The sequence below is a fragment of the Argiope bruennichi genome, chromosome 2 (assembly GCF_947563725.1).
Source record: "Argiope bruennichi chromosome 2, qqArgBrue1.1, whole genome shotgun sequence".
Classification (NCBI taxonomy): Eukaryota; Metazoa; Arthropoda; class Arachnida; order Araneae; family Araneidae; genus Argiope; species Argiope bruennichi.
The window spans coordinates 42,108,129-42,121,349 of record NC_079152.1 but is presented as its reverse complement, the minus strand read 5'-3'; the positions used below and the strand labels follow the sequence as shown (position 1 = coordinate 42,121,349).

Below are 13,221 nucleotides of genomic sequence, written 5' to 3'. Positions count from 1 at the left end.
ATACCGAGGATGTGACGTATGTTCAGAGCTACTTGCAAAACACAGAATTATATAAATCAAAATTTAATGCACCGTTTGGACCCCCATTGTTTAATGTATGGCCCATCATCTATTTTATAGATTTATAACACCAAAATTTGGACGAAATCCAATCTGTCTGTCAGTCAGTCAATTCGTGTGCATTGAAATAAAAATAAGTTAAAAATACATAGAGCTATATTGATGAAATGTGTATATAATTTCATCCTCAGAAGTATTCATGTGTAATTAATTGTGAATCAAATTCTTCTCCTAAGGTGGCCATGTGTTTTATTTGTTTATTCATATGCATAAGAACGCAATAACTTAACAACGCAATAGCAGAGAAAAATAAAATATAATATGCAATTTTGGAATCAAAATTGTTGTTTGTATAAAAATTTGGATAAAATCGGTTGAAAATGAAGCTGCCAAAATTCATATTCAGTTTTGTTAGATATACTGTGAAACACAAAACTCTATGCAGGGTGATTCAAAACTTATCATTCAAATTCCATGAGGTGGTAGGGAATATCTCAGAAAATCGATTTCACACAGGAAAGTATGTCCGCAAACTTCATCTGCATGGACAAAAGAGACAACTGAAGTGAACACAAGGAAACAGTAAAATTAAGTAGTAGCGAATGTGACCTTTACTCCAACTATTTAAAGTTCATTCGTTACCAGTAAGTGTTCAAAATTTCGACTATTTTCATGAACACGGGATTCACAGCCCCATTGCATCAACCACCGAACATTTTCAAAAACGCCTGGCATATCATGGTCAATGTCTGTGGTATATCCGCCGAGATATGTGGTATCAACTTACAGATACCTGGAGCATGATTACCTGAACTGAACATTCGGAGCTCAATGGATCGGCAGAGATGAACCGATCGCTTGGCCACCCAAATCACTTGATTTATCCTCCATGGATTTCTTTTTGTGTTGGGCCATGAAAGACCATGTGTACGAGACCCCCATCAACGGTGAAATGGGCCTTGTTGAACGAATAGTAGCCGCCACTGGTATTGTTCGCGATATGCCAGGCGTTTTTGAAAATGTTCGGCGGTCAATACAACAGCGCTTTGAATCCTGTGTTCGCATAAATGATCGCAATTTTGAGAACCTACTGAGAACTTGTACTTTATCTTGTTGGAATAAAAGTCATATTCGTTACCACTTAACTGTACTGTTTCCTTGTGTTCACTTCACTTTTCCATTTTGTCCATGCAGATGACGTTTACGGGCATACTTTCTTATGTGAAATCGGTTTCCTGACGTATTCTCCTCACGAAATTTGAACGATAACTTTTGAATCACCCTGTATATTGAATATATGTGAATATGAAATCTATGGGGTAATATGTAAAAATGATATGTGAATGTGAAATGTAAAAGTTTTGAAAGTTGGATGGGGGGGGGAGGAGAACGTGGAATATTATTTTCTCTTTTGTACCCTTACTTCCAAATATGCTCTGCTGATACAGCTTTATTTAAGCAAGCAAAATCTAAATTGCCTGATTATTGCAATCTTTGGATACAATTTTAAATGTTTATAGCTATTGGCAAATGCTTTGAAATCATGATACAAAATTATTACCATTTATGACATTCTTTGTACAATAAAAATCAATTTGAGTCGCACAGCTAAGATAAATTTATAAAATCCAATCAAATCAGACACATTATCGTTTGAATTTTTTGTGATGTCAACATATTCATCTATACATGGCAAGGACACATGCGGTTGACGTAAGCAGTTTAGATAAAGAGGGAAAAAAAAATGATAAAAAACCTCGATGTGTTATCAGCAATCGATGAAAACGAAAAAGAAAAAAAGCTACGTTAAAATACAACGTTATTTATGTACGTTGTAGGGTACAAGTTTATGTTTATTTAATAGACTCCACAATGTTTTGTTCTGTAAATTCTCGAAAGATTACGAATTGCGTTCTTCTAAGTTGTCTGAGTTTCGATTTCGTATTTTCAGCAGCAACTGAAACAGGTAAGACTATTTCTGCTTCGTCTTTTAATAAATTCTAAAAATCTGAGATATTAACCTTTTTATGCATCACTAAAAATAATAAATGAGTATAACTGTGTGTTAACCCTCGATAGAATAGACCTTTAAATCTAAAATTGAAGAATGTGGTATATAAATATTTTAGAGAATTATAGTATGCACCTCATTGGGGGGGGGGGCAGAATTTTAATTAATTAAAAATTAAGATGAATTTTGAAATTTTTCTGCTACAATAATCAAATTATTACAAAGCAAAAATGTATTTACATTGTTTTTAAATTAGAAAAAAAATTATTGATGGTAATTTAGAAGCTCTAAATTTTTTTTGTTAATTTTTCATTAACTTTTAAGCATATTTTTAAGTTTATTTTAAACAATATATTTCATTGTTATAATAAAACTCAATCATTTTGTTTTTGCACCAGATTTTTTTTTTTCCATCCTAGATTATTCTTCCATCATTGATGGCGATGAAGTGAAAATACGGTCTATTTTTCAACTATTAAATACATTTCTGTCCAATTAATAACTTTAATACAACTCTTAGAATTATATTTTATATACAATTAAAACTTAATTTCGGGAGCAGGGACTGACGAAAAAATTTTTAAAATTGTTTCCTTTTTAAGCACTTTTGCCTTTTCCTGCAATGCAACTAAATTTACTATAAATAAATGTTATCACTCTTATAATTAAAAAATTATTTTTTTATTGCAGTACAATATATTTTTTGTTGATTCAAAGAAAATTTTATCGTGTAATCTTTTGAAATAATTTATAAATTATGAAATATATTCTGTAGTAAACATAAAACTTCGATCGTTTACGCTGTACCCTGATATTTTTACTAAGGCATGTTTAATTTTAGCTAAAAATCTATAATATTAGTTGAAATTTAATAATTTCGGTCTCGAAGTCAAAATACCAATGTAATTCACAGAGGCAAAAAGTTAAAAAATGACATAGTACAAATGATACTTCTCAAATAGTATTTATTACATTTTCTATTATAACTGGGAGTTTAAAAAATAGTTCGTTGAAGAAGCCTTTAAGAGCAAATTACATAAAATCTTTAATTAAAATTTTAACAGGTCGCTAAAGGCGGCAAGTGAGTAATATAAATATTTTTAAAGAAGTTATTGATTATGAAATCTTTGAAGTTAATTGTTTTTTAATTATAATGAAATTTTGTGATTATTCATATTTGGTTTCTGATTCAGAAAGATAAGACTAATTTTATATATAAAACATAATTTTTTATACAGTGGAACAAGACTTCTTTGAATGTTTTGAATTCGAATTCATCTGAAATTTCTTCTCTTAATCACACCTCCTTAAAATATTGTCTGTAATCTGAATTTCTTTTGACTTGCCCAAAGTCAAGTTCCAAAATTGTACAAAGCTGTTAGTTTTCCTGATTTGGTTACACCAGTTCAACGCCATATCTTATTTTAATGTTTTTATTCCGAATTCGGTAGTAATTCGAATTTTTTTCACTGAACACTTCAATTTCTTAACAATATCATTTTAAAATACTGTCTATCGCTCGAATTTATTTGGGCTTTTTCGAACTCGAATCTAAAACGTTTTAATTTTTTTTTTTTTTTTTTTTACGTTCTTGAAATAATGGATGGTGAAATAGTGGCCGTTATGGAAATTTCTGTAAACGCTCTTCAAATATTTCTGGGCGATTTATTTCAAAATAATATTTAAAAAACAGCGCAAAAATTCTCAGTTTTTAAAAAGTCATAATATTCCAAATGTAATTTGTTTCATTTATTTTGAAGATTTATTGTTCAAATATTGTACTGTGTGCAATACGTTCAAACTGCCGTACTATTTCTTTATTAAATTTACTTGTTTGTTTATGGAAATTATTTTTAATTATAGTTATTATCAAATTATTTCTCAAAATTTCTTATTTTTTATTTATTTGATCAAGTGAATTGTATTGCGTCGCTTTCTTTGCTCAGGATTTGACCCAATTTTTAGAATTTAAACATTTTTTAGGTTATTAACTTTAACATTTTTAAAAATTTAAACATTTTTTAGATGAGGATTAAATGGGATTTCTAAAAAAAGGATAAATAATGAACAATTACCTTTCCTATCTCTTTAAGAACGAAGAGATTAAAACTGTTTATAAATAACCATAAAAGTCTGCTCTACCACGTCCTAAGGCATTCGGATTTAAAACTGAATGACAAAACTGTCATAACAGCTTTAGAAGAAATTATATTTGAGTTCTAAGAGCCAACAACGGTGACTCCTGCCGTTGGAGGCATGACCTGTCATCGGTACAGGACAGCCCTCCTCACACCATTTCTGTACCCATCAGGGAGGCAAGAACCAATCACCATGCCAAAAACTTCTCATACCCGTTTTTGAGGCATCCTCTGGCTGCCCTGACCCCTTACCACACCGTTTTTGTACCCATCAGGGAGGCGAGAACCAATCACCTCGCCAAAAGCTTCTCATACCCATTTTTGAGGCATCCTGTTGTTTAGAGATTAACTTATAAAAATTGCAATTTTAGCCGATTCTTTTAATATTTATTTTAAAAGTAAAACTGGATATGTCAATAAATATCGAGATAGCTTATCGAACAAAACAATAGCTCACAATGATGGCAGGATAAAGATGTATCTTCCCACAGATAACAAAAGATAATTTTCACGGCTTTATTTTGCGCGTGCATATTCACTCATATGACTTTGATGCGCGTCACACATAGATGCAATTAATTTCTCCACGGTAAATAAGTATCCAAAAAAAATTCCATAATGGATCTAAAAGTTTGAAAAAAATCTAAACACATTCGAATTTCTTTTTTAAAAATATAAAAGCGTTGTAATGCTATAGAATTGGGTTTTTTTATATGTGCAAGATATCTTCTTAAATAAGTTGTTCATCCTCTCTGTTCGGTGAGATCGGTTATACTACCTCACCTACCGGCAAGCTACGAAATTAGAATTCCTGTTTGGAAAACTGTATAAGATACGGGGGGGGGGTCAGTTAGGAAATTGTAGAACGTGTTTGATTTAGTAAGAAAAGACACCTTGAGTACAATAATTCTAGAGACAAGATGCGTTAGCGCTATTTTCAACATTTTTAAGCCTAAAAAGTTTTAGAAATAAAATAGAATCAGCCGATACTTTTAAATTCGGTGTGCGAAGTGCTCTATGCCATCGGATCGATATTTATTATTCAAAAGATGACTTTTCTCTGTTTGTCGCGTTTTTTCATAAGTTACAAAAATTTGGAATATGGTGTCCAAATAAATGCTAGTTTTAATCGCATATCGCCAGTTTTACCATGCCAGTCTTTTAGCTCGAACTTATTAAATTTAACCTAATTTGACCAATAATTTTTTAAGTGTATTGTGCTATATTTTCTAAAACACATTTCTGCTGTGCATTTTCTCCTCAGCTTTGAATTCAAAAAATAAAATTTCAACTTCTATTAAATTACAACAATCTATAATTCAACGATCTTTTTTTTTCAAGTTACAAGCAAACATTATGCTGTCATTTCTATTCTTTCGTAAAGCATAAATTGCATTTATATGTTTAAAAAAAAACAACGGTATTGAAATTTTATGAATTTTATATTTTAAAGGTAAAACTAATTTTTGGTAAAGGTTATTGGTAAAACTAATTATTTTTATTTTTTCATTCAGAAGTATAAAATGATAAGATCAAACTTCATATTTTTCTTCTATCGCGACGACTAGAAATGCAATAAAATAAATATGCAAAATATGATGTATGAACTTGCATATATGAGACTGTATTTGCATACATGAGATTGCATTTCTATTTCGGCTGCAAATTTATTTTCAATTTATCGGGTAAAAAAAGATGTCAAAAATAATCATTTAGTTTTCTGGTATTTATGAATTAATCACCTTCCATCGTTTAATTTTCAAGTATCGCACGCTAATATACTCTTTCATAAATGCTAGCCGCCTTTGGAGACCAGTTTGTTCGCCCTGGCTATTATCCTTTGATGCTGTTAAATGTTGTATTTGGAATATATTTTCTTAAAAAAGATTTTGCCTTGTTATATAGCATGGAAAAACATAATTCAGTCAAATCAAATATATATATATATATATATTATGATATAAAAGTGGAAGTGAGAATCTCACTACGGAGTTAACAATTGGTAAAAGCACGCGATTGAATCCAGAAGAGATTTTGAAACCTTATTACATATAGGAAATGCCTGTAATACAATAGGAAACCTATTATATTATAATTCGATTGGAAATATTATTAAAATTAAAGTGTATGTACACACTTGAAACTTCGAAAATTGTTCAAAATATCGAATTTTTTTTTTTATTGCTTAATAATGTTCTCCAATCCTTTAGCTTTCAAACGATACCAAGATGTTGTCAATATTCGAAATATTTCTCGAGTTATAATTATTTTCCTTGAGGTGCTTTCATTAAAATCTCTAGTTACGGTTTTTTTAAAACTCATTTTATGAAGAATGATATTTTTCCACTATGTTGCTTCATTCAAACAATCATAACTCAACAAGAAATGAACCAAATACAATTATTTATATATCAAAATAATCTGTATGATATAGCGGGTGTTTTGTGCCTCGATCAAAGATATATATATAGAAATAAATTTTTAATAGCTATTTAAAAGTTAAAATTACAGAAAAATCTCGCTTTTTCTATTCATCGTTGATGAAAAAATTGTAAAAAAAACTATATATTTTTATAACTTGATTGAGGCAGACAACATGAAGAATAATATTAGGCATCATTTCCAATTAGAATTGTGTGTCTGTACAAATTAGAATGCAAGATATCATGTTTCAAGAAATAAGCTAATTAGCTCATTAAATATTAATTAATTAATTAATAATTAGTGTAATATGGTTTTTCTCACTGAAATGAGTTTAAACATATATTTATGACCTACTGTGAAAAAACTGGATTTTTAAAGTTAAAATATATATTAAAAAAATCTTCTAATGTGTACGTACACCTTAAGGGGAGAATATATGGAAATGAAATTGATATAATTAAAAATATACTTTTTTTCATCTTAAAATAATACAAAGATTGTTTATGTAAGATAATTGCATCAGAAGATATGAACATCACTTTCCGTTGGCAAGTCGTAACGAATAATCATTTGGCTATGATTAAGCTTATTTTTGTCCTCAATTAAACTTTCTGCCTGAAGCCAATTTCTTGATTTTCCTTTCATATCTTCTTTCCTATGTCTGAATGCACTTTTTAGTGACACGATAAACCCTCTACAGGAGATTTCTAATAATATTTTGCAACTCTCTTAATTAGCCAAGCGAAGACTTGAACTCAATGTAGCTGTGTTATTCGTATAATGGTATGCTTACATCTGATTTTTTCCCTTTCGACACTAAGTAATAAGAACGGTTTCTGTGCTATGTAGGGTAGCAATATATATATATATATATATCTCATGGCTTGTGCTTAGTAATTATTTATTAATTTATAATTATTTATTAATTTATTTGAGTGCATACGTGAGAAATCAATATAGTTAATTATCATTATTACACGCATATCTTTTCATTATTCTAAGCCAATGCAATTTTAAACTATCGCATTCACAGAAGATGGCAGGCAGAATTCTAAAAATTTATTTTTCGTAGATTCGTTCAAGCCTTAGGTTCGAATTTTTTTATCTATTTTATTATACCTTCTCTTTGCATACTTCGTATGAGAGAAATTAACAAGAGGAGAAAGTTCTTCATATATCGCACGATATTATGGATATTGAATTGTATCGCAAAAATATTAAAAGGATTTTTGTGCTCCTAACTTACTTGATCAGTTCAAGTATCACTAGCATGTAACATAATGCTATTTAAAACTTCGGTGGGAAGGCAAGGTAATACCAGTCAACAATGATTTCAGTCCCTCTTTTTTTAAATAAAAAAAATTAATGTGGAGATGGAATGAAGAACGCCGTTCCTCTCATTTTCAGCCTCAACAAATTTCACAGAACATTGAAAATTTAAAGTTTACCATCTTTAACAACAAGAAAACACAAATAAGTTGTTTATTTTTCTTCTATTATAATTCTTTTTTTTTTCTGATTATTTTTTTTGCAAGTCCCACCAGAGGATCCTTTAGATATGGGGATGAGTATATTTCAGTATATAGCAGTTGGTTCTCATTTCCCGAAAGGATACATTAGGAAAGTAGGGCCAGGGTACCTCCACTTCTATGCTGGAACACACTTCTTATGGAAAAGAATGCATAATGATGGTGAGGGTCATTAGGACTGAGCCTTAATTCCCCCTTCCCCGCTATAGCTATGATGGCTCTACAACTCCTTGAGTTGATGATTCTCAAATAATTATTTTTTCTGACAGAACAAAGCTTTTAAACAATAGAGTTATCGAAATACATGCATGAAAGGCTAAAATAAATTTATGGCATTTTGTCTCTAATTTTAAGTTGGTGTGTGATTGCAGAAATGGAATTAATGCTACTTCCTTTTTTCTGTTCTTTCTAGCTCAAAGACTGGAAGATGATGTAGATGGGGGCATCTTTGATGGAATTGAAAACGAAGACATCAATAGTGGAGATTCACGCATCCTCCATGATGATTATTTCCGCTTCACTACCAAAAGACGATACATATGGGACGACTATACTATCCCCACACCGGACCCAACAGATCACAAAGACACCAGCTCGTTTGCAGATTTTGGTTCCTTTATGTTGCAGGTAATCATCCCCATTGTGATACCAGGACTTGTGATTTTCTTCCTCTTTCTTCTCGTAAAAAGACTTATAGCGAAAAAATGTTGCGCCACTGAATCTAATTCACATTCTTCAACGCCGTCAGGTGGATTCACTGCAGTGCATCGACCTCCTAGAGAAAGGGATGGGACTCCTGACGCAAGTTCTGGTGCACAAACTAGAGCAGACTTATTTAATGAACTTGGGTCCAATCAAAGCAGAGTTTACAGTATTAGGGTGGACATATCCGTCGCTAATTCAGCCTCTGCAAGTTCTTCCCAGGGTGTAAGAGAAGCTGGTGATGTCTTCACAGAGAAACCACCTGATTATTCGACGGTCACACTGAGTGATCTCATCAATCCAACAAAGCCAGCATTTCCTGTTGTCAAAAAAGGCAATGAAACACCTCCTCCGGAATATGGCAAAGAAAATCAATTCTTTAAATGATTCAACGTCCTTTTTCATTTAATGTTTCAACCTGACGCTTCCTGAACGGAAGTTCATAAGATATTTATCTGCTCGTGAATATCAACGTTTCTCTCAATTAGGTCAGTTGTGACAGGGAAAATATTCCTTTGAATTTTTATAAATCAAATTGAGAAATATTGACCATACATAGCTAATATAATCTTCAACAGCATATATATTAGAAGAACAAAGGGTTAGAGGACTCAGGTATCCAGAACTCAATAGTTTGACTATAATTTATTGATGTTCTTGAACATAAATTACTGGACTAAATGTAATGAGCAGAAACAATTCACTTATTCTTTATTGGTACAATCAAGTAAAAAGTGAAAATTATACTGGAAGTTCCAAGATTTTGTATAAAACCGAAGTATATTTGAGAAATTTAAAAATGTGTTCTTCTAACAATTTGTTTTTGTTCTTCTGTTCAGAGTGACACCGATTGATGAAGATTTGGAGCATCGTCCAGGTCTTGATTCATGCTCTGAATATTATTCTATAAAATATGTTTTAAAAATACGGGCATACTGGTGTATGGTAAGAATGGTAAGTTCTTCATGAAGAAAATTGTTGCAGATATAACTGTAAGTTTGCTATATTTATAACCAGCTTTCCTACCGAATGTGATGGTCAAGTCCCAGTGAAGGATTAATCTTATGCAGCTTATTTTTTATTAATTGGAAATTTTTATATCGTTTTCGTTTATTTCTTATGGCTTTAATTTATGTTATTATGGTTTGTTTCTTTTGATAATCATCATGTCAATGCAATCTTGTGCGAGTTATATTAGTTTTTTTTATAAAATATTCTATAATAGAACATACACGTATAGTCTGCAATTTTGTTTTTAATACATGAACTTTGGAATTCACTATTCATCAGAAAAATCTATAAAATTGTGGCCAAAAGTAATTAAAAAATAAAACAACAAAATAAAAAAAGTAGAATAACAAAAACTATTACCTTTTCATGGTAGCGGAGATAATAACTTTCTATAAACTTTCTTATTTCAAAATAATTCAAATCTATTTAATTATTAATTAAATTTTGAAAAATTAATGGGAATTGAAGTAAAAATAATACAGTACTAAAATTGGTAATATGTAAAATATAATAGTTTGAATTCTAAGATGGTATAAAAACATTGCTTGTGAAATAATTTGCATCTAAGTTGCTGCAGAAAAACGCCAAGAATTCGTTTAATTTTAAATTAATTTATTATTTAATTAACTTTTTCATTCCTGAAAGTTGATGGCATCCATTTTCCTGTCTTAAATAATATGTGTGCAAAGTTAATTAATTCGCCTTAATTGTTGGAGAAATATAAAACAAATTTATTTGCATAGCTACATGACTTTCATTTAATAAAGACTTATTCTTATTTTTACAGAATTTTCATTCATATACATTATCTTTCTTACTTATATGCATAGCTACACAACTTTTATTTAATCGTGATTCATTCTTATTTATACAGCATTCTCGTTCGCATACATTTTTATCCTTACTTATATGTAAAGATACATGACTTTTATTTAATCAGGATTCATTCTTATTTTATACAGCATCCTCATTCATACACATTATCATTCTTACTTATGTGCATAGTTACATGACTTTTATTTAATCACAAATCATTCATATTTATACAGCATTATCATTCATATACATTATCATTCTTACTTATATGCATAGATACATGACTTTTACTTAACCAAGATTCATTCTTATTTATACAGCAATCTTATTTATATACATTATCATTCTTACTTATATAATTATGCAGCTGCATGACTTTTATTTAACAAGGATTCATTCTTATTTTATACAATATTTTCGTTCTTACTTATGTGCATAGTTACACGACTTTTATTTAATCATGATTCATTCTGATTTATACAGCATTCTCATTCATATACATTATCATTCTTACTTATATAGCTTGTACAGAAAGAAATGTATTTAATACCTTCATAAGGGACCTGAGTCTGAATCCATTAAATAAACTAATAAAAGAATATTGCAGTAAATTATAATAAAAAATATCTTTTCAAAATTTAGTTAAATGTTTAATAATAATCATACAAAAAATTGTATTAAAATATAGTAAGTATCAATAAAAAAATGTAATAATTTCAATTTTAGAGAAGTGTAAAGTGGTTTGTGTATGATTTGAAATTATTGAAGAACAAATAAAAATTTCGCCTGACATCTAATGAAAAATGTGAAAGGTTAATTTTTAAATGAGAACCTACTGTTTAAAACTGATTATCCATCAAATTTGGTAGCTATAGGCCTTCTACAGGTCTTCTAATACGCATAGTTTCTGAACTTCTGAGGAAAGTATGATAACAGTATGCATAATTCAAGAATTTTGCAATAAATGAGTTAAAATGTTTCTAAAAGCCTTTATCAAAAGTGAAAGAATAGAAAAATGTAGGAAGTTTCTAAAGATTTGCTTGATATTTAAATCAATTTCTTTATTCATTTTTAAGCCCTTTTCAAATATAGTTTACAGGCAGCTGTATAATTTGTTTGAATTTAATAATACAGTGAACGGTGGTTAATCTGTGCATTTTTAATTTGAATAAATAGATAAACCAATATGTTCTCAGTTTTCTAGAATTTCTTATAAATATGATATCAAAATATCCTGTATAATTTGAATTTATTTAGTTTTGTTCGAGTCAAAACCAAAGATTGTAAATTTTGGTTTGTATTTCTGAACAGTTTTCATTCGATAAATAGGTTCATATTTTATAATTCATCATAAGTGAATCATCTTTTACTGCCCTGTATTTACTCCACGGCTTTTTAATATTTAATTGTGAAAAACTCTTAATGCTTTAAAAACCTTGAACACATTGGATGAGAAAATAATTACCTATTTTGAGTTTTATTGTATAGTTATAGCATTGAAAATGATGTGTAATGTTTTCCTTATAAAAATTATTTATTAAAATAATTTACTAAATTTTTTTTATTTATTAATTATTTATTTAAGTCTTTTAAATATCTATACAGGGTGATTCTAAATTCATAGTACAAACTTAGAGAGAAAGTAGAGAACAAGTATATGAATAATATTCATACAGGAAAACCAGGTCACAATTTATTTCTTTTGTCAAAAATGCAAGGTTCTCACTTCAACTGAAATAAGATGTTTAGTTTCTAAATTCTTCTACGACGTCGTTGATAAGAGCAATGTTTACAATAGATGGTCAAAACTACATCATTAGAGAGATTTGCTCATACTGCCAGTTATTTCACGCTATTATATTTGAGCAACGAGATCCTCAGATGACTCACATACAGTCTCAGAAACAAGACTCTTCAGATGTTCACAGGAAAAGAAATCAATGTTCGGTATAAATCTGGAGATCGGAGTGGCCAAGGGACTGGTCCACCACGCCCAATCCATCATTGCGTTAAAATGTCTTCACTAGTGCAGAAGTTAAAATCTTGTTTCAGTTTAATTCAGACACCTTGAATTTTGATTAAAAATACGGATAGCGACCTGGGTTTCCTATATGAACTTTATTCCGATCCTTGTTCTCTAACTCTCCTCCAAGCTTGTACCATGGATTTGGAATTACCCTTAGATTTAAAAGAATTGGTAAGCCAAAGTACCAATCTCTGAGCTTTAATTTGGTGCAGTTTCGATAATTTCTATTTCATGGCGGGTAAATACTTCATAAATGGGTGTAGTCCTCTATTTAATAGTCTAGAGATATCGCAGCTTTACATAATTCCTATCCCAATAACTGGGTCAATACCATTAATTCTATTTCTGAACTAATATCAACACTTTTTATGTTTAATGAACCAATTAGAATGCTTTATAATTACTACTGAAATATAATTTCAACTTTCATTTTATGAAATAAGATGTAGTTTATCATCATAATTTATTGACATGACTAAATTACTGCTTTTAATATGATGGAAA

The 13,221-nt window shown here is 29.8% G+C and overlaps 1 protein-coding gene across 1 annotated transcript; it reads left to right on the top strand.

Annotated features, from left to right (window-relative positions):
- The first annotated feature begins 1,839 nt into the window (after positions 1-1,839).
- LOC129989507 (uncharacterized) lies at positions 1,840-10,655 on the top strand. Its single transcript, XM_056098080.1, has 2 exons — positions 1,840-2,026; positions 8,575-10,655. The coding sequence occupies exons 1-2, from the start codon at positions 1,933-1,935 to the stop codon at positions 9,249-9,251; spliced, it is 771 nt and encodes a 256-aa protein (XP_055954055.1). The 5' UTR covers positions 1,840-1,932; the 3' UTR covers positions 9,252-10,655.
- Positions 10,656-13,221: the final 2,566 nt, after the last annotated feature.

Coding starts and splice junctions, on each gene's coding strand:
- LOC129989507 (XM_056098080.1), top strand. CDS start 1,933: ATGTTTTGTTCTGTAAATTCTCGAAAGATTACGAATTGCGTTCTTCTA. Junction 2,027..8,574: donor TTCAGCAGCAACTGAAACAG/GTAAGACTATTT, acceptor TGTTCTTTCTAG/CTCAAAGACTGGAAGATGAT.